The sequence below is a fragment of the Marmota flaviventris genome, chromosome 17 (assembly GCF_047511675.1).
Source record: "Marmota flaviventris isolate mMarFla1 chromosome 17, mMarFla1.hap1, whole genome shotgun sequence".
Taxonomy (NCBI): domain Eukaryota; kingdom Metazoa; phylum Chordata; class Mammalia; order Rodentia; family Sciuridae; genus Marmota; species Marmota flaviventris.
The window spans coordinates 43,623,250-43,642,842 of NC_092514.1; the positions used below are offsets into that span (position 1 = coordinate 43,623,250).

General features: G+C 36.4%; 1 protein-coding gene and 1 pseudogene across 2 annotated transcripts in view; both read right to left on the minus strand.

Moving 5' to 3' along the window:
- The window catches only part of Dhx40 (DEAH-box helicase 40), a 42,916-nt gene continuing 23,323 nt past the window's right edge, over positions 1 to 19,593 (minus strand). For both annotated transcript variants that reach the window (XM_027950294.2, XM_027950293.2), the window contains 6 exons: positions 9,632 to 9,746; positions 8,317 to 8,425; positions 6,212 to 6,306; positions 2,811 to 2,880; positions 2,320 to 2,548; positions 1 to 1,306 (listed from right to left, as the gene is read on the minus strand). In XM_027950294.2, coding sequence (XP_027806095.2) covers positions 1,167 to 1,306; positions 2,320 to 2,548; positions 2,811 to 2,880; positions 6,212 to 6,306; positions 8,317 to 8,425; positions 9,632 to 9,746 — 758 coding nt within the window. In that variant the 3' untranslated portion in view covers positions 1 to 1,166. The remainder of the gene's footprint in view (positions 1,307 to 2,319; positions 2,549 to 2,810; positions 2,881 to 6,211; positions 6,307 to 8,316; positions 8,426 to 9,631; positions 9,747 to 19,593) is intronic.
- Positions 18,102 to 18,201, minus strand: LOC114104297 (U6 spliceosomal RNA; annotated as a pseudogene).

Consider the following 19,593-nt stretch of genomic DNA (forward strand, 5'->3'; position numbering starts at 1 on the left):
TTTTAAGTTTTAATGACACTAAAAGCTTTATTTAACAAACATTCAGTGACTACTATGTGTAAAGCACTATGCTAGGTGTCATGAAAGATACAAAGGTGAAAAAGACACAGTTCCTGCCCACAAGGAGCGTATAATCTAGTGAGGGAGACAGACAAATACACAAATAACTAGAATACAAGGCAGTAAACAAGAGTAGGCAAGTGCTGAGTGTGGCCTGAGTGTAATACTAACTTAGCCTCAAGGTTCCAATTTGAAACACTGGTGAAATAGTGTTGGCTGCTTTGAAATCCCATTTCAAGATCAACATAATGGATGTTTAAATGGTCCTACCCAAGCAGCTGGAAGCAAGAGAGTAGGCCGTGTAAAGGGGTTGCTTGAAAGCACTACCAGACCTACATACATGGTGCTGATACAAGTATGTAGGTACAGCTAAAAAAGAACTTTTATATATATATATGTGTGTGTGTGTGTGTGTGTATATATATATATATCATCTGTCCTTTGGTTAATGGCTATAGCTACTGTTTTAAACAATATATTTTTATATAAAAAGGAATTTGTATAATCCCAGAAAAATCAATTTAAGGATTAATATTAATTCAAGAAAGAATCCTGACATAGGCAATTTTATTTACTATTTGATTCTTTTCTCTAAATATCTATAAAGCTCTGTAGCAATTAAACAGACATCTAAGTATTGCTGAGTAAAAACCTCTTACGTTCAGCCTTCTGAAGGAAATGGTCACATACCTGATATAACACTATTCTAATAGCAACAAGAAGGCCTTAAAGAGATTTAAGGAAAATAATTTTTAATGCTTCAATGCAAATGGAATACACGCTGATTAAATACAACTCAATGTTCTTTGAAAATATCTCAATAACAGCGTTTGATACCAGTTAAGGCCAGCAAAATTGAAGTGAGGAAAATATTACATGTATTGTCTTTCACTGGTTTCTTGTATCAATGCCTATGACCATGCAATCCAATCCAATCTTTCAAAATTCCATTTGTTGGTATCAATGAGCTTTGATTTGCTTTTAGCTCATAGGCTAATAACAGATGATGACCACTTCCTCTTCATAGTGCTGTCTGAAATAACTGGTAAAGTAGAAGCACATTTCCTGGCTGCTTTTCCTACTTCCTGAATTGGAGGGTTCACTGCTTAGCCTGTTTCCTTCAGTGTGTCACTGTGGTCCTGTGTCCTCTGCTGCTTTCTCTCAAGGAAACGAGCTCGTGCATCTGATATGGATTTGTCGTCATTTCTTCTTTGCATTTTCTTTAGGATTTCTTTTGATATTCCATCTGAAAATATTACAAATTAATCCAATAAAAATTTAGTTTTGAGATTCAACACTAGTGGTATTAAGAGAAAGAGATGCTCTGATTTTTCAATGTTAAGAAAAGGTAAAAAGAGAAAATTATATTTTGCCCCATCAAAAGAAATAATGTGGGTTGGGAATGTAGCTCAGTGGCAGAGTGCTTGCCTAGCATGCACAAAGTCCAGTACCACAGAAACAAAACAAAAAACCCAAAGAAACTATGTAGTCTGTGGTTAATAACTAAGAACACATGGCCAGGAATGTAGCTCAGTGGTATAGTGTATACTTAGCATAACAGTGCAATCAAATACCTAGTAGATAACATTTCTGAAGACTCTCCTATAGTTTGTAGTATAAAACTTTTCACTGTTCTATTTCCCAGTTATGTTACATAAGAATATACAGTATGATCCATCAAAAAGTTTTAATGAGGGCTGGAGATGTGGCTCAAGTGGTAGCACGCTCGCCTGGCATGCGTGCGGCCCGGGTTCGATCCTCAGCACCACATACAAACAAAGATGTTGTGTCCACCGAAAACTAAAATAAATAAATAAATAAGTTTTAATGAGCCACGACCTCACACATGAGGCTGAGGTAGGAGGATCACAAATTCAAAGCTGCCTCAGCAACTTAGCCAGTCTCAGTCTCAAAAAAAAAAGAAAAGAAAAAGAAAGAAAGAAAGAAAAGAAAAAGGGGTGGGGATGTGGTTCAGTGGTTAAGTACCCTGGGTTCAACACCTGATACCAAAAAAAAAAAGTTTCAATGAAACTCTCTTTGTGTATGTCAGCTGATAATTAAACTTTCTGTCCTAATTCAGTACCACAACTGTTTATGCCTCTGATCTAGGTATCTAGAATTTCAGAAAAAGCCCCTTGGAAAGAGGGAGGTTCTGAGGTTAATAATTCACAAAATTTTATAAACAAAATAAAAATACTAAAGCACTACTGGAAAATAGCATGGCACAGTAGCTAAGAGGAGAATGAATGATTCACTCACCCTTCAGCTGCTTTACATTTTCCTTATTTGTCCACCTCCTTCTTGCATCTTCCCTCACTTCCCGACGAGCCACACTGCTCAAATCGTGTGCATTAAATTCATGCAACTTGGGTAACAAGTCTCTCACCCATTCATAACGGATAGGACACACAATTCTTGCGTAGACTTTGGTGGTAACTAATACCTCATGAAAAATGATCCATTCAAGTTTGGTTTCCTGTTCATGAAGCTACACAAAAGAATTCATTTAAGGATGAAAACTATAACCTGTCTTATTCTACATTAGACCAACTAAATAATAGCTCAAATTTTTCTGAATTAATTCCTATCTGCTTCTAACAGGAGGCAGGAGGCAACTAATACCCTTACAAGTTTATGTAACATAGATATATGTAAATTTAACCTCAAAAAGAAAAGTAAATGACATTTGTATATTACTTATTCCTACATCTTTATTAATGCCTTCCCTTTATTAAAAATAAGGTACTTACTGCTGAGGAAGGATGAATGTGAACTGGGCTTCCACGCCCATCCATTGTGCAAAAAGTTCTCCCCACAGATCTATAAATAGAAAAACCAAATGATAAAGACCAGAACAGTAGAACAATGAAGTAAAAAAATGAACAATTATAGTATGTCCTACTATAAAGAGCACAATAAGTAGAAGCTTACCTTTTTTTTTTTTTTGAAGAAAATCACTTTATACCAAGAAATATCACAATAGTTGGTTTAAGAAAGCCACATACACACTTGCCCATACCTAAATTTTTACTCTCTCAGTGACTACTATATAGTATGAACACCATCTTCCATTGCTGAAACAATAAAGCTATTAATAATAAGTTTAACTGAAGTTTTACACTTAATACTTTCACTCCATTTCTTAAATTTGAATTTCTTTAAATTTTTTTAAATTTAATTTCTTAATTAGACTAATCCATTTGCAAGTCTGTCAGCACCACACTAAAACTCTCAGAGCTTAACGTCACATCACCCTGTTTCTGCACACACTACTACAAAAATTGTTCCTAATCTCATAGGAATAAAGGTCAAACAGTTGCTGATTCTGTGCCGGCTGGGCTCCCAGAGGCTCCTGGTAAGTGATGTCAAACCTGAAGGCTCAGCATGACATCCTCCACTGCCCCAATGAAGGCATGACCCAACATTTGCCAAAAGTAGAGCCTATACCATACCAGCTGTATTGGATGCCATCTGGGTTATCTGGGTTATCAGACTTAGCTGCAGGGATGCAGCATCAGGCGAGTCAGCTGCAGATGTAGGACCACTACTGGCAGCTGAGTTGCTGGTGCTGGCTTGATAGCTCTCGTTTGAGGTGCCATGGCTGGCTAGAGAGCCCATGCAGGAAGGTGCAGCTTTGGCTTCCACATGGCATCACAAGTATGCAGCAGCCAGGCACCTAAAACTTAAGAAACTCTGCTCAGAGGTTTAAATTTATTCAACTGACACTATAAGATCTCTACCAATTCATTTCAAATCCATGATACAAGTTAAACAGTCATTTTAATTAAGAATAAGCATTTCAGGTCAACAATTAGTAATATTAATGACAATGTTGTATTTGTGATTAAGAGTTCCCAAAATGTTTTCATAGCAAACTCTCAAAACAACCTATCAATTTTGAGAGCCACGCACTTTATTCAAAGCTCAAAACTGAGACTCAAATAAATTAGCCAGCCGTCTCAAGATCTCAGAGCTAATACATGGTGAAACTAAGTCCTACATATATGTATTCTGTCTTGATATAGTACTTTTTATTTTTTTATTATACTACATGTGTGCTCAAAGGGTTGGCTTTTTCACTAAAGTATAATTAGAAAAATCTCATGTATCATTTTTCTAATACATATACTTCACTTTAAATTCTTATCCTTGTTTATACTTTTCTACATAAACGTCACTCTAAAAACTTGTCTTTTTTTTTTTTTTTTTGGTACTGGGGATTGAACTCAGGGGCACTCAACCACTGAGCTACTTCCCCAGCCCTATTTTGAATTTTATTTAGAGACAGGGTCTCACTGAATTGCTTAGTGCCTCGATTTTACTGAGGCTGGCTTTGAACTCTCAATCCTCCTGTCTCAGCATCCCCAGACGCTAGTATTACAGGCGTGCACCACTGCACTTGGCTAAAACCTTTGTCAAAATAATAGCCCAGTCTAACTTGCAATTGAATTTCTGCAGTATTTTACATATATTCCTCTTATAGTCCAGATCAGACTGACTGCCTTATAATTATTCACTTACCTATCTGTATCCTCTATTAGACTTAAGTATCATCAAGAATGACTGGGGCTGGATTGTGGCTCAGTGGTAGAACACTTGCCTAGCACTTGTGAGGCACCGAATTTGATCTTCAGCACCACATAAAAATAAATAAATAAAAGTATTGTGTCTATCTCCAACTAAAAAAAAAAAAATATATATATATATATTAAAAAAAAAAAAAAAGAATGATGCCAGGGCTCATATTCTACTTCACCTTTTATCTGCAGTACCTGCCCAGCGTTTGCATCTACATGGCAGGCAACCAAAACATATTTTTTAAATTCTCAAAAAAAAAAAAAAATCTAAATTTTAAGGAAAGTTAAATATAAAAACCTTCTTTACCTAAACTGCTAAGAGTAAGGTGCCAACCTGATGCCCCACCCACCATCCCCAAAAACTCGAGTGTGCATTTCCTATAATCAAGGACATTCTACTACATAGCTATAATTCAACTATCAAAGCCAAGAAATTAACACTGATGCATTATTAACATCTAATCCTCAAATGCCACTGACATTCTACCAAATGTCCTAATAATATCTTTTAAAGAAAAGGACTGAGTTCAGAATACATTACCTTTACTTTACATGTCCCATTAGTTTCCCTCATTCTAGAATACTTCCTGTCTTTCTTTTTGTGGAGCTGGGGAAGTCTTTCTTTTGACTTGTTCCCAGTCCCTCTCAGAGCTAGGGTATGTGTGTACACTATTTACATACACGCAAATACTTATAACACACACTATTTTTATTCCCAAATCAATTTATCCATTCACCTATCAAGTACCATCATAATTTCATTATAACTTGAAATTCCAAATCAACTCAGAAATTGTTTTGTTTTCTCACCTTCCATATTTCTAACTATCAATATACTTGGCTATATGATCCATTCCTCTGTATATAATGAATTTCACATACCAGTGTCATACCCTTCCTATGAAGATACCCTCATCACTACCCTCACATCCTCACATGCCAGATCAAATAACCCCTCCACAGGTTGTCTAAAGTCTGACATTCCTTGCCAAACTACCACTTTCCTATGCCATCCTCAACCTTTTTGGCTCTCATAGTCCACTTGGGGCCACATCTGTACAAGAAAATCCTTGTTACTTGCCTTAGGTGATAAACCCATGCTGGACCTGCCCTACATATACTCTCCTCCCACTCTGGGCCAATGCAGCTCCCCCTGTACAAGTGACAATTATGAAAGAGCTCATAATTGAAATCATCACCTCAGAACTTAAATTGAATCTCCAATCTTTAATATTAAATAGTTCAATATTATAACCAAATATAGTAGTATTCTTTTTTTTTTAATATTTATTTTTTAGTATTTGGCAGACACAACATCTTTGTTTGTATGTGGTGCTGAGGATCGAACCCAGGCCGCACGCATGCCAGGCGAGCGCGCTACCGCTTGAGCCACATCCCCAGCCCTTAATTTTTTTTAATACTTATTTTTTTTTAGTTCTTGGCGGACACAACATCTTTGTTTGTATGTGGTGCTGAGGATCGAACCCAGGCCGCACGCATGCCAGGTGAGCGCACTACCGCTTGAGCCACATCCCCAGTATTCTTGATCCAGCCCTCAAGCTTATATTGCTTACCTTCGAGCTACATTTTTGAAATATCCTGCACAAAGACATCTTCGTAGTACTTCATGTTTAGGGCCTTCAAAGGTCTCTCTTGGGAAATCACTTTGCTGTAGATAGAATATATATTCAGTAGTAAATCTCACAGAACAATTCAAAATTATCTTTTATTTTGAAAAATCCATATTCTTAAAAGACTTCTGCTTCTGGCCAATATGATGTAAGAAGAACTAGATTTACCCTTCCACCTGAAATAATCAAGACAGATGAAATAATGATTTCCAGAACACCATATATATCAGGCAACAGATGATAGTGACCCTTGAGAAACAGGAACTGAAGCAAGCCCAAGGACTGCCCAGCCTACCGTCTTTCTTAGACCAAGGCACAAAAAAAAAGAAAACCCAAAATGAAACAAAGAGAACTCCCTGAGTTGAGGAGACACAGATGAAAGACCAGGAAGACAAAGGTGATTGAAATTTATAGTAACAAAGAGAATTGCACATAGATCTGCAGAAGGTCCTCAAGTGTTCAGCTGAGTATGGATTAGTTTATGAATGTGAGGAATCTACTAGCTAGAGAGGTATATTCACACTGTCAAAGTCAGTTACCTGTCCCTGTAAGTCAGCTAGAATATCTCATAATTCATAAGGTTTTGTGTAGTGTACACAGAAGGGTCTTGCTTTTGAAGTAGCGAATAACTACTTCTATACTGAACACTGTTCTGATCCCACATAACAAATCTTATAAGCATGACTCCCCATTAAAAAAAAAAAAAAAATCAGGTTCCAATAACTAGAATAAGAAAACATCCAGCACCCAGCAAGATAAAGTTCATAAGGTTTGGCATCAACTCTAAGTATGTGAAGAAATAGGAAAATACAACCTATAATGAAGATATAAATCAACCAACAAAATCAACTCAGAACTGACGTAGATATTAATTATACACATATTATAAATGGACTACATTATGTTTGAAAAGTTAAGTGGAGGGCTAGGGGGATACAGCTCAGTGGTAAAGGGCTTGCTGAGCATGTATGAGGTCATGGGTTAGATTCCCAGCACCATAAAGAGAAAAAAGGAAGAAAGAAAAAGTTAAGTAAAGACCTGAAAAAAACTTTCCAGGTCTAGAGATAAACAACATCTAGATATGAAAAATACCATGGATGGGATTTATGACAGATTAGACACTACAAAAGAAAAGATTAGTGAGTATAAAGGCAAAGCAAACAGAAAACATTATTTAAAATGAAAAGACAGAAAAGTATTGGTTACTGGAGAATGGGAAGAGAAGGAATGGAGAGTTATTGTTTAATAGGTAAAGAGTTTCAGTTATGGGATGATGAAAAAGTTCTGGAAAAACTTTTTGTATTTTCTATCTGGAGATAGAAAGTACCAAGGATCACACAAGAGTGAGAATGTACTTAATGACACTGTACACTTAAGTCACAGAAGCTGGTCTTAAAACTTGGAATCTTCCTGTTTCAGCTTCCAGAGTTGCTGGGAGTACAGGCACACGCCACCATGCCTAATGCCAATACATTTAAAAATGATAAAATTCTTTTTTTATGCTATATGGTCTACCACAATAAAGTATAAAATTGAAATAAATTATGCTAAGTAAAAAGAATCCAGACCCCCTCCCAAAAAAAGTACATACTGAATGATTTCATTTACATAAAATATAAGGAAATGCCAACTTATGTACAATGACAACAGGCAGATCAGTGGTTGCCTGGGTAAGGAGGAAAAGGGAAGCCTATGAGGGAAGATGAATGGATTACTATAGGACATGAAAAACTCTGGGAAGTGGGTGTGTTCAATATCTTGATTGTAGTGACAGTTTCACAGGTCTATACAAATGTCAAAATTATACACTTTAAATATATTCAGTTTGCTGCGTATCAATTATACCTCAGTAAAGCTATTTTAAAATATCCTCATTTCTGCAGATAAATTTCTTCATTACTAATAGGAATCATTCATAGGGTCAGGGAGATGGCTGTATGCAGAAAGAGAAGGTGGTAAGAAGTAACTATGCATATATCAGTTAAATTCCATATGGAATATATAGGCTAAAAAGGCTACTTAAGGAAAAATAAATAAATAGCAATTACCTGTTTAAGCTTCCTGATTAGCTCTCGAAGTTGGGCTTCCACACGAAATGCAGAAAATAAGCACCTCCAATGAATCCAATGTTTTTGGCACCATGAAGCTGGAGCTCCACTACAAAACAAAAATACTGATCCCTTGAAAATATTTATAGTGAAAGACAATCTAACATTCTCATTTCTTATTTTACTTCTTTTCTCCCCTCATCCCCCAGTATTGGGAATTGAGCCCAGGGGGTGCTCTACCACTAAGCTACATCCTCAGACCTTTTAAAATTTTTTTGAGACAGGGTCTCACTAAGTTGCCCAGGCTGGCCACAAACTTGCAATCCTTCTACCTCAGCCTCCCAAGTAACTGGAATTACAAGTATGTGCCCAGTTCCTGGCTCTAACATTCTCACTTCTCTGATGAGAAGAAACCACCAAACAATTGTCAGCTTTCTAAAATTTATTTATTTATTTTGATACTTGTAGATGGACAGATGCCTTTATTTTGTTTGTTTATTTTTATGTTGTGCTGAGGATCAAGCCCAGTGCCTCACACATGCTAGGCAAGCGTTCTGCCACTAAGCTACAGCCCCAGCCCAACTGTCAGCTCTTTTATGAGACCTGTTCAACTATTAAGAAGTTTGAGGGCTGGGGATGTGGCTCAAGCGGTAGCACACTCGCCTGGCATGCGTGCGGCCCGGGTTCGATCCTCAGCACCACATACAAACAAAGATGTTGTGTCCGCCAAAAACTAAAAAATAAATATTAAAAAAAAAAAAAAATTAAAAAAAAAAAAAAAAAAGAAGTTTGAGAGGCTGGGGATGTGGCTCAAGTGGTAGCGCGCTTGCCTGGCATGCTCAAGGCGCTAAGTTCGATCCTCAGCACCACATAAAAATAAAATAAAGATGTTGTATCCACCGAAAACTGAAAGATAAATATTAAAATATTCTCTCTCTCTTCTATCTTTAAAAAAAAAAGAAGTTTGAAAAAATAAATCAGTGTTAATTTTTCTAAATTAAAAATTAAATTGTAAATACATTTATACGCATATGAATGAACAAATATCCAATCATTTTTTTACCTAAATTACCTAGCAAAATTCTGTAACATTATTTTCAGGAAAGATTTGAGGAGAAGAAAGAAGAGAATCAATATTACATAATAAATGCCTAGGAAGTAATTCTCACCTGACATAATATCACTGATATTCAAAATACCTTGAAGTCAATATCATCCCCACTGAAGCTTAGCATTTAACATCACAAGAGTAAGTACATTCTGGAGCTATATATCAAAACTAGTATCTTCTAGTCCAAAGGACTACCTCACATACCTTGATTTGCACTGTTCAAAGATGACAGCTAAAGTTGCAAAGTCATTAAATCCTCCAGCTTTAGCTGCCAATTCTCGATGCCGCTGTTCAGCTTCTTTCTGGTACTCTGGATCAACTAAAAGGAAAATTAGGAAGGCAACTTAGTTCTACTTTACATTAAATGCCCACATTCACTTTTTTTTTCCAAAGTCATCAAAATCTGCCTCACCCTCTGGGGTATAATAAGATAAAATTATATTAGTTCTTCTTGCGAGGGGCGGGGGGGGGGTGTCTTAATTTACTCCACAACTCCTTTTCTTCTTTTAAGGACACTTAGAGATTTTGCCAGAACAACGACATTACTTTTTTCAATCCATTTGCCTTTAAAATAATATTTGGAATTTACTTCTTAAAATTAATATTTATTGTAGCTTAGTCGTAGAGCGCCTGCCTAGCACATTTAAGGCACTGGGTTCGATCCTCAGCACCACATAAAAATAAATAAATAAAATAAGGTATTGTGGCCACCTACAAAAAAAAAAAGTAACCCATGTTCATGGGTTACTAAAAAAATCCAAACTAATCCTCAAGGATAACCATGGTTAATTAGACAGTCCCTAAATTACGATCATTCAACTAATGATTTTTTCACTTTACAGTGGTAAAAAAAGCATTCTGCAGGAAATATACTTTGAATTTTGAATTTTAATCTTTTCCCAATATGTAGTACAATACTACTTCACAATGCTGGGCAGGTTAGGAGGCTTAGCTCCTAACCTGTCAGCCATGCAATCATGAGGGTAAACAAGAGACACTCTATTGTGTACTGTATTGCTAAGTTATGTTCAGTAGGTTAGGTGTATTGAGTGCATTTTCAATTTAGGATATTTTCAGCTTATAGAAACATAACCCATCATAATTTGAAGTGCATCTGTATTTAGTCTGTATCCTTCCAGATATTTTCAACACCTACAGAAATATATGTACATAGTGTTTTATTTTTACATAAATTAGACATATGTTCTGAAAATTCCTTTAACCATTTAATAACAGCTCCATGTCAGTACATATAGAATTATTATCAGAAATAACAATGTATAACAATCTAGTATTCCCCAGAAGAATGAGGAACATAACACAATTTACCCAGTCCCTATTTATCCAATTCCTAATTATAGGCAATTAAACGTGACCTCCAAATATGTAGAACTGACCTACTATGAACATTTTCTTTTCTAATTTTACACTGAAGTATAACAACATACCTACAGAAAAAAACACAGTCCACAGTGTACAGCTCAATAAATGTTCACAAACAAAACATACCAATGTACTCAACAGCCAGCTCAATGAACAGATGACCAGCCTCCCAGAAGACTCCTTTATGCTTGCCTTCTAACTACTCATTCTCTTCCATCAGGGCAATGATATCCTGACTTCAAACCCCACAGATGAGTTTTGCCTGTTTTTAACCTTTATATAAATGGAATCATACAGTATGTACGTACATGTGTCTGATTTCTTTTCTTCAACATTATCTTTTTTACATTTATCTGTTATTGGCTTTGAAAATACTTTCCCTGATCCCATTCAGGTCTGACATGCTTTCTGACCAAGTCCTTCACTCACCCAGGCTAATACTTCAGAGTCCCATTCTTTTTTTTAAATATTTATTTTAATTGTACGTGTACACAACAAACTTTATTTTATTTTTATGTGGTGCTGAGGATCGAACCCAGAGCCTCACATGTGTTAGGCAAGAGCTTTACCACTGAGCCACAATCCCTGCCTCAAAGAATCCCATTCTTTTTAAAACTGCTTGGAATTCTTCTTTCATAATAACACATCATATACCAATACCAAATTCTTATTCCTTCAGTATATCTATCACAGCCAGATTTAGCACAGACCACTTATGTTACCTGATTCCAGGGACTAGCACTTACATAGAGTACAATGTAAATCTGCAAAGTAACAATTCCTGATCTTAATGGAAAAGCCATCTGATTAAAGAAAAACATTCATGAAGGTATAAAGTCTTGCTTCCATCCCAGGGTTTAAGTGGCTTCTAACTGTTACCAAGGTAACAACTGAAGGAATCAGCTAGAGACAAATGCAGGGAGAATATGATATATCTCAGATCACATTCATGTGTGTGACAGGAGTTTAGACTTTCCTATACCTACTCTGAACTTACTATGGGACATTAGCCAGTTTTAGTTTTAATTAAGTAGGTTGTTACTCAAGGAAGTTGTAGAGAAAAGGAACAAGAATATGTTTTGTCTGTTCCTTTACCTCTGAAAATAATGTTAAAATAAAGATATATATTATTAATAATGCCTTTTTCTTGGAGCCACTCACGTATACTGATTTTTAATCCAAAATATTTAATTTTAAGCACCACCATTCCCCATAAGATTGCACTAGATCCCTAATAAATTCCTCCATGGCTCCCAATACTAGGAGACAAACCTAACAATAATGCTATGGGCTCATGGGATCCCAGAATTCTAATGTTTTCTGCTATAGAAATGTAAAGCCCCTAGGTTCAATCCCCAGCGCGCGCGCACACACACACACACACACACCCACACACACACACACAGGAACGTAGAGTCCTAACTGCCTGGGTCCCCTGGGTTATAAAACCTCAGAGATGCTTCCAGTTTTGGTCCAATTCTTTCCTTCTTTGCTGAACCTAGAAATCTTCAATTTGACTGGAATACATACTATAATAATTTACAGAGATGGGTCAACATCTCTTGTTAAGATGTAGCATAACTTTGTAATAAATTTTAGTGGATTACAATTTTAAACTCAGCCCATATTTTATTTTGTAAAGACTAATTCTATGGGGTCAGTGTGGGGTCTCTATTGTTTAGAGTGCCCACCTACTCAAACTTTTAAAAAAATGTAGCTATCACACTGCTTCACAGCTCTCCTTCCCACATTGCTTCCTTCTCTCTCTCTCTCCTCTCTCTCTCTCTCTCACTTTTTCTTTGTCTACCTATATTCCCCCATCCTACCACTGCCATTATTTTCAGAGATAAGGGAACAGACAAAACATATTCTTGTTCCTTTTCTCTACAACTTCCCTGAATAACAACCTACTTAATTAAAACTAAAACTGGCTAATGTCCCATAGTAAGTTCAGAGTAGGTATAGGAAAGTCTAAACCCCTGTCACACACATGGTTCCCACAATCTTAGCAAGCTTAATTAAACAATAGTTTAATTAAACAATGGTTTGATTATCCATCTTTACTTTCCCAGTATAACTGTCATTTTCTTCAGTTTATTAATTTTTCCAGATGAGATTCCACACTCAGCCTTACCTCATGCAAACAGATATATGCCACTGGGCAAAAAGTATATATAAGAAATTGAAGCAGCAAAACAAGGAAGGCTATGTCATCTGAACTTTCACCTTTGGGAAGATAATTCAATTCATTTCTGTACAGCAATCAATCAAAGAAGAAGAAAAAAAAAAACAGAGTGGGTGGCACATGCCTGTAATCCCAGTGCCTTGGGAGGCTGAGGCAGGAGGATCGCAAGTTCAAAGCCAGCCTCGGCAATTTAATGAGACCCTAAGCAACTTTGCAAGACCCTGTCTTAAAATAAAAAAAATAAATTAAAAAACAGGCTGGGGGTGTGGCTCAATAGTCAAGTGCCCGGGAGTTCAATCCTTGGTACCAAAACAAAACAAAACCCTTATTTTGGGGGTGCCAGGGATTGAACCCAGGGCCTCACACATGCCAGGCAAGAATCCTATCACTAAGCTACACCCCCCAGCCCCAGAAAGCAAAACTCTTACATAGAAAGGGTTTCAATAATATCAGTCCCCAGACTTGTATCAGGGAAATAAGGCTATCTAGTGCCACATACACATGTTGTATTCTTTTGTTTCTAAAAATATCACAGTTAAAACATTTAAAACAGAAATTTACCAAAGCTATAATTTTGAGTTTGCCTCTATTTTAAGGCAATGCTATTGACCACCTAAAAAATTATTTAACAGCCCTCATTCTGTTGTCTGATATCTAAAGCAACAGCTGCACTAATGTCTAGACACTGTGTACAATTTACTACAGGAAGATGCTATCTATATTGAAAGAATCTTAAGTAAATGAAGTTTAAATTCTTTTGTCAATATTCAGATATAAGACTACTAGACAGTTTTGCCAATAATAAATACATAATAAACTAAATTAGGTGATCTACAATGACTAAGACCCAAGCCAGAAAGGACTGCTTAACCTATAAAGGTATATAGAGGTAGGCAGAAAGACAACAGATATTATGCATTTAACAAAATCTCAACAAATCACAAGCTTAAAAACTGAAGCTGCATCTTGCAGCAGCTGAAGTTCAGACAGTTCAGGTTTAAAAGCCAAGGTCATTTATGTATGTAGCAAGAATATCTAAGTAAAAGAAAGAAGCTAGTAGCAATTATTGGGTCTAGAAATCAAACCAGGAGTTGTGTTTGAGAAAGAGATGTACTTTTCTTTCTTTCTTTCTTTTTTTTTTAAATATTTTTTTTAGTTGTAGATGAACTGAGGATCAAACCCAGGGCTTCACGCATGCAAGGCAAGTGCTCTACCACTGAGCTACAACCCCAGCCCCAGAGACGTACTTTCTTCACTTAAAGCCTTTTGTAGTTTGAATTTTTAATTATATATACCTATCTGGGAATAGTACTATAAAGAGTTAGACAAAAAAACTCCCAGAGAGATATCTATTAGACTAGGCAAAACTACCAATCATTCTAAGTCTCTGGAGGTTGATCAAAGGACTTAAAACAAATCTATGGAATTCAGTAAGTACAGGAAGAGTGATACCCAATTCCCCTACAGTTCTGTGAGTGGGGAAGCCATTCCAGAAGGCTTGGCGGTATAAAAGTGGCATCCTTTCTCTCATTTCAAGTTCCTCCTACTTTAGGGATGATTATGGCAAAACAGTTAAAGAAGAATGCAGATCACAATTCCCCCACAGCTCTGCACTGTAGAAGAGCTATTTCAGTGGATGCAGTAGCTATTCCAGGTTTGGCATTTTTAGTTTTAGTTTGTTTGCAGCCCGTAAACATACAGAGATTGCTTCTGCATTAGTCAGCTTTTTGTTTCTGTGACCAAAAGACTTGACAAGAACAACTTAGAGGAGAAGAGTTTATTTGGGGATCATGGGTTCAGAGGTTCAGTCCTTGGTCAGCCAACTCCATTGTTCTGGGCCTGAGATGAGACGTGGCAGAGCAAGCTGCTCAAGTCATAGCAGTCAGGAAGCAGAGAAAGAAAGCATGCCTGCACATATGCAAAGAGCCAGGAACAAGATATAACCACCAAAGGCATGCCCCCAGTGACTTATTTCCCCCAGCCATGCACCACCTGTCTACAGTTACCACCCAGCAGTCCATTCAAATTATTTTTTCTCAATAAATTGCTTTGGTTTTTTTTTGATATACCATTCAAATTATTAATCCGTCAATGGATTTATACACTGATGTAGTTACAGCATTTATAATCAATCTTTTTACCTCTAAACAATGTTACATTGGTAATCATATTTCTAACACATGAAGTTTTGGGGGAACACTTCATATCCAAAATATAAGAACTTCTCACTGTGTTTTGTACTAAGAAAGATGCAATAATGATAGCCACAGCAGAATTCCCACCAATCCCCAAGACCACACCTCTGCTCTACAGGAAAGATGTAAGTGGGGTCGCCAGGGAAAAGCAGACCCCCATTCACCTCTCCACAAGCTCCTGCTCTGTTAGCATGACAGACAAAGATGGGGACAAACATCAACAAAAACTGGTAATACCTTTCCCCTGCCAAGATGCCCATCTTTACTTGGATAAGACTATAAGCAATTCATATCCCAGGGCACTGTCAAGAACAAAAGGACACCAGGCACAATGGCGCAAGCCTATAGTCCAGCAATTTGGAAGGCTGAGGCAGGAGGATCACCAGTTGGAGGCTAGCCTCAGCAACTTGGTGAGATCCTAATTAACTTAGCAAGAACCTGTCTCAAATAAAAAATTAAAAAAGAGTTGATATATAGCTCAGTGGTTAAGTGTCCCTGGGTTTAATCCCTGATACACCCCCCCCACCAAAAAAGCAATAGACCTATAGAGCTAGCTAATCAGTGAAGACTGGTAGGGTTGGTATAATACCAAGAGAAGCATATCAGCCAAACATTTAAAGAGAGATCATTGAAGAAAAGGGACACCTGCTAAAATCCTGTGTCCTGGAAGCCTAGGCACAAGCCCAAAGCTGTATCTTCTGAGAAGTGAAGGGAGAGGGAACAACTGAGTCTCTGGTCCTTGGCTGAAAACAGGACAAATTCATAAACTCCCTCAACCATGAAAACAGTCTCAAAATTACACAACACAGACCTGATAATAAAGATGAAAACATCATAGGCTTAAGAGGCTTAGGTACAACCTCTGATCAAACATCGACTACTATAGAAACCAAACAAAACTTCATGATAGGGGCTCCAGAGTACAACTGAGCTAGTAGAAAAATATGTAAGTGAGCTGAGCATGGTAGCACATGCCTGTGATTCCAGCAACTAAGGAGGATGAGGCAGGAGGATCACAAGTTTGAGGCCAGCCTCAGCAACTTACTGAGGTCCTAAGCAAGCTTAGCAAGATCTTATCTCAAAATAAAAAATAAAAAGAGTTGGGTATGTAGCTCAGTGCTTAAGTGCTTACCTAGCATGCACGAAGCCCTGGGTTCAATAGCTAGCACCACACACACAAAAAAAGAAAGAAAGAAAGAAAGAAAGGGCAAAGGTGTAGATCATGGCAAAATATTTCAACAGACACTTCACAAACACAGACACAAAAATGGCCAATTAACACATGAAAAAGTGCTCAACATTATTAGTCCTCGAAAATGAAAGTGAAAACCACAAAGAAATATAGAATGCATAAAATGAAAATGACTGACAATAACAAATGTTGAGGAAGATATGTAGTGCAAACTGCACACTCAAACACTGCTGGTCATATTTAAAATGGTGTAACTACTTTGGGGAAAGGCCTAGCAATATCTTAAACATACATCTATTCAATAGCAGAGCAATTTGTTTCTGAAGTATTTACTTTACCTAAGAGAAATAAAAATATCTCTACAGAAGACTCCAAGAATGTTCAAAAAAGCTTTACCCATAAATAGCTACAAGCAAGAAACAATTCAAATATAATCTATTTATGAAAAGTTTCAGAGGCAGCGAAACTAACCTGAAACGAAGCTGACTGGGGGAGATGGGGTGAAATATGACTGCAAAGTAACATCAATGGAACTTTCTGGAGTGATATAAATGTTCTATATTTTGACAGAGGTATGAATTATAAAGGTGCAGCATCCATTTCACAAAATTCACTGAATTATTCATCTAAGATTTATGCATTTTACTATATGTAAATTTCACCTTTTCTAATGTAGACAATAAATGTAAAATCAGGTTTTATACAGGGGTGCCTCTACAATGATATAGCTAAGCAATTCTGAAACTTTTTGTATATTCTAGGGAAAATGAATAATTTGAATATGGACTCTGGATTAGATAATAGTATTGTATCAATTTTAAGATTCCTAATTTTGGCAAATGTACTATACTCAGAGATTACCCCTGTTCTTATTAAATATACAAGTAATATTTTGCATTAAGGGAGCACAATGTTTACAATTTATTCTTAAACTATTTAGAAAAAATGAAAAATGCACATATATACATACACACACGCATATATGTACATATATATACAGAAGAGAATAACAAAACTAAGGGACAAAATGTTAAAAATTGCTAAAACTATATAGACGGTATAAAATAAATATAACCATTCTTGAAATGTTTCTGTTCAAATTTGAAATTATATTAAAATAAAATGTCACCAAAAAAAGAGAAACTATCTCAGCTACTCAAGAGGATGAGGCAGGAGGACCACTTAAGCCCTGGAGTTTAAGACCAGCCTGGGCAACATATGAGATTAAAAAAGAGAGAAACTAACAGCAGGCTAATTTTATCTGTTTAAATTTTCCAACAAGGAAAAAAAATCTTGTTCATCCAGCCTTAATCAACAGCGTTGGATGTCCTGCATCTAACTCTGGATTTACAAATGAAAATGTGAAATCCAGAAAAGCTAGGTCAATAGTCAGATAATTAGATAGCAGTAGAGCTGGACAGAACCATGGACTCCTGACTCCAACTTCAATACTCTGCAGTAGTTTTTAGAGTATGTTTAGCTTTCATACTACTGAAAGAAAGAAAAACCAGTCAACATTATTTATTGTATGCAGTGTTTTAGTAAAAAAAAAAAAAAAAACAACTATTTTAATTGGTATGTTACTAGTATCAAAATTCTGCAATTCTTTCTTTTTGTAAAATGCATCAATTATTTAATTAGGTTCTTGGTAAGAAATTCAGTATACCAATATGTGAGGACAAATTCCATTCGGCAGAACAAAAATGTAGCCCTGGGGCTAAAAATATGAAACACTTCATAAATTTATGTGTCATCCTTACACAGGGGCCGTGTTAATCTTATTATTATTGTTCCAAAAATTCTGCAATTCTTATATGACTTGTAATCTATTTGTAGTGGGCAGCATACTGAGTAGAGGGGGATTTTTATTTGTTGGACAAACCATTATAAATCATGGCAATGATAAACCAGTCTGGATCCAACACTCTCAACTATAAAGAGAAAAGGCCAGTGAGACAGCACACTTTATTGTGTTGGCTACACACGAGGAAGAATGTCTACTCAGAAACTGCTTAGGAAAAAATTACTCCACAGATGAAAACAAAGTTGACCATGTGTCAAATTAAGTTGTATCCCATTTGGACACACCAAGAAAGGAAGAAAACAAAAGTTTAAAGACATGGACATTTCAATACAATATTCTAAGAACATAAGAACTGAACTACCTATTCTTTTGATTCTTAAAAACAGAGTGAGATAGTGGCAAAGTGCTTTGCCTAACACATGTGGGGACTGGGTTCAATCCTTAGCACCGCATAAAAATAAACAAAGGCATGCTGCCCATCTACAAAATTTTTTTTTTAAAAAAGAGAGAGGGGCTGGGGTTGTGGCACAGCGGTAGAACACTTGCCTAGCATGTGTGAGGCACTGGATTCAGTTCTCAGCCTAGCATGTGTGAGTCACTGGGTTTAATTCTCAGCACCACATATAAATAAAATAAACATCCATCAACAACTAAAAAGTAAATAAATAAAGAGGGAGAGAAAACTTTATTACTAATGTACCATAAAAAGGGCAAAGGTTCACTGTATCTTCCTGTACCAGTGAAAGGAAATTAACTTTCAGCCAGGAACACTGTATATAACCTATGCCAAACAACTAAGTTAAAGGATAACAATATAAAAATTATTAGCTTCCTGTCTAAGAGCTAGGCATAAGATAAATCTTTAACCAATGCTCAATGAATTACTAGAGACCTAAATGAATGAAAAGATACTCCATGTATATGGATAGGAAAACTCAATACTGTCAAGATATTAATTCTTCCCAATGATCTTTTAGGTTCAACACAATGCCAGCAAATTATTTTGTGGATTTCAACAAACTGGTTCTAAAGTTTATATGGAAAGGGAAAAGATCCAGGATATCCAGAACAATGTTGAAAGTTAAGGACAGAGTTGGAGAGCTGACCCTACTCAACTTCAAAAGTTATTCTGAAATTCTAAAAATCAAGACTGTGTTGTCTCGGTGGAAAAGACAAATAGATTAATGGAACAGAATACAAAGCCCAAAGACCCAGACAAACACAGTCAACTTTGGCAAAGGAACAAAGGCATTTCAATAAAGAAAGGACAGTATTTTGAACAAATGGTGCTAGAACAACAGGTCATTTCACTCCTGCAACAAAACATAAGAGAATATCTAGATGATCTTGGGTAAGGCAATAACCTTTTAGATACAATACCAAAGGCAAGATCCATGAAAGAAATAA